General features: G+C 46.9%; 1 protein-coding gene across 1 annotated transcript; it reads right to left on the bottom strand.

Moving 5' to 3' along the window:
* Nucleotides 1-36: 36 nt before the first annotated feature.
* On the bottom strand, nucleotides 37-399 carry LOC129675564 (histone H2A-Bbd type 2/3-like). Its single transcript, XM_055605528.1, has one exon. It carries the CDS (start codon nucleotides 397-399, stop codon nucleotides 37-39), a length of 363 nt encoding a protein of 120 aa, XP_055461503.1.
* Between the last annotated feature and the right edge of the window lie 1,648 nt (nucleotides 400-2,047).

Raw genomic sequence — 2,047 nt, 5'->3', positions numbered from 1 at the left:
AGTGACCCGGATCCAGGTGCCATCAGCATCTAGTAGCTAGTGAAGACGACTACGGCCACTTCTTTGACCTGGAGTCACGTGGGAGATGGTGATGAACTGAAGCAGTTCACTCAGGAGTGCATCATTGTAGATAGCCAGGTCCAGCAGCTCCGGTGTGATGAGCCTCTCGTTGTTGTCTTGGCGTTGGACCTCATTGCTTGCCAGATCCAGCAGACTGCGGGCCAGGAACTCCAAGATGGCAGTCAGGTACACAGAAGCAGTCTCACTCAGCCTCCTTCCGTAGCCGCCCTCCCGAAGATGGTGCTCCACCAGGCTCACGGAGAATGTTAGCCCCGCTCTGGAGGTGCGGGAGCGACGAGAGGAAGACCCTCGAGTGCTTCTCTGCCTGCTCCTGGGCATGCTGGGCTCGAGTGACACCTCAGAGTCTGTCTTAGCCTCAAAAGGCTTCGCTCTGCTGGCCTGCTGGGCTCTGGGCCTAACCGCCTCCAATACCAACTGCTAATGTCTTTTCCCTCTGTGCCTCGCTGCGTATCTTAGCAACCCCTCGTAGTCAGAACCCAGTCCCCCTCCCATTGATGACGTGTGTGTGAGGATTCCTAGTCTCGTCATTAATGCTTCTTTGTGCCCCACCTCCCACTTTCATAACTGATAAGTCTTTCCTGATACCGTTGTTGAGCAGACTTGTGAGCTCATATCCATAAAGTATCGAATGAAGTGCTCAAAATCAGCACCACAGAGTGGTCAGCCCGTTATGACGGCAGCCATCAGGATAGACATGGGCAAGGGTGCTGTAAGAGTCTGTACGGGAACAGAAGTACAAAGGCTGACACACAGTCCACAGCAAATGAATATCTATTCCTTCAGAACCCTACTTATTGGGCTTCCAGGTTCTTCCTAGGCTCTGTCTCTTTCAGAGACTCTGAGGTGATTTTCCACTGACATCCTGTGAGCACTCCATTTTAGTCAGCATGTAGACCCATTGAGCTGTTCTAGACTGGTCGAGACGCCTTAAATGAAGAATCTGTTAGGCTCTATTATTTTCATGTCAGTTTATCTAAATAAACATTTCCATATTCATTTTGTGGGCTTTCATGTGGATTAAGTTATGTCAGGGGAAGGGCAGTGTGCTATGAAATGCAGTGTCTATACTAAGCCTTAGGAGTAATTGAAGGAGAGGTGCAAGGTGGTTCTCTGATAACTTAGGAAAGCAGGAAAAAAAAAAACCTTAGAATGAAGAGCCAGCATGTTTAGAATGCAGAGGGGAGAGAGGGTCACACCTAACAGGCTTTATTTTTAACTTAGTTGGTAGAATTCACAAAGCTTCTTCCAGTTAAGATTGAAGCCCAAACCTGGATAATTTCAGGCCTCAGCCTTTGCATCTGTGACATCTCCCCTCAGGTGAAATCATTGTGAAACAAAATGCATAGGCCTCAAGCAATTTTTGATTTTAGGTCATGGATTTCTAAATGAGAGCACACTTCCCTTTTTTTTGGGGGGGAGGGGAGGGAGGTTGTTTGATGTGGCCATGCTAGGTTTGAAATCACGATCCCTGTGTTCCCTGAGTGCTTGGGCTATATATGCTACCACACACAGCTCACACTACTTTTGATGCACATATGACTAGTTCCTATATTAAACCATCAATTAGTTGATGATTGACCTTATCTTTCTGATAAAGGAAACAATCCTCAGAGAAGTTGTCTAATGTTACAGATTAAATGGAGAGGAAGGAAAGCGTTTGAACAGTCGGCCTCTCTATAGCACCCAGACATAGTTCAGTAAAGTGGAACCTTCCATATTTTCTTGTATTTCCCTCAGTCTCTGAGAAAGTTCAAGGTCCTTGAAGCTTCTCAGAGATCTCTTCCTATTGGGCAACTATTCCTGTGACTAAAGAATTCCTTCTTTTTCCCCAGACAGGGGTTCTCTGTGTAGCCTTGGTTGTCCTAGACTCACTTTTTAGGTGAGGATGGATGGCCTCAAACTCACAGCAATCCTCCCGCCTCTGCCTCTGAGAGTGATGGTATAAGACTTTCTTACTGAGTTCATT

The sequence above is a fragment of the Psammomys obesus genome, unplaced genomic scaffold (genome assembly GCF_907164565.1).
Source record: "Psammomys obesus unplaced genomic scaffold, mPsaObe1.curated_primary_1811, whole genome shotgun sequence".
NCBI lineage: Eukaryota > Metazoa > Chordata > Mammalia > Rodentia > Muridae > Psammomys > Psammomys obesus.
The sequence above is the reverse complement of the archived record's forward strand: the minus strand, read 5'-3'. Positions and strand labels throughout refer to the sequence as shown.

What these genes read in the sequence shown, in the direction of transcription:
- LOC129675564 (XM_055605528.1), bottom strand. Translation starts at nt 399, where the DNA reads ATGCCCAGGAGCAGGCAGAGAAGCACTCGAGGGTCTTCCTCTCGTCGC.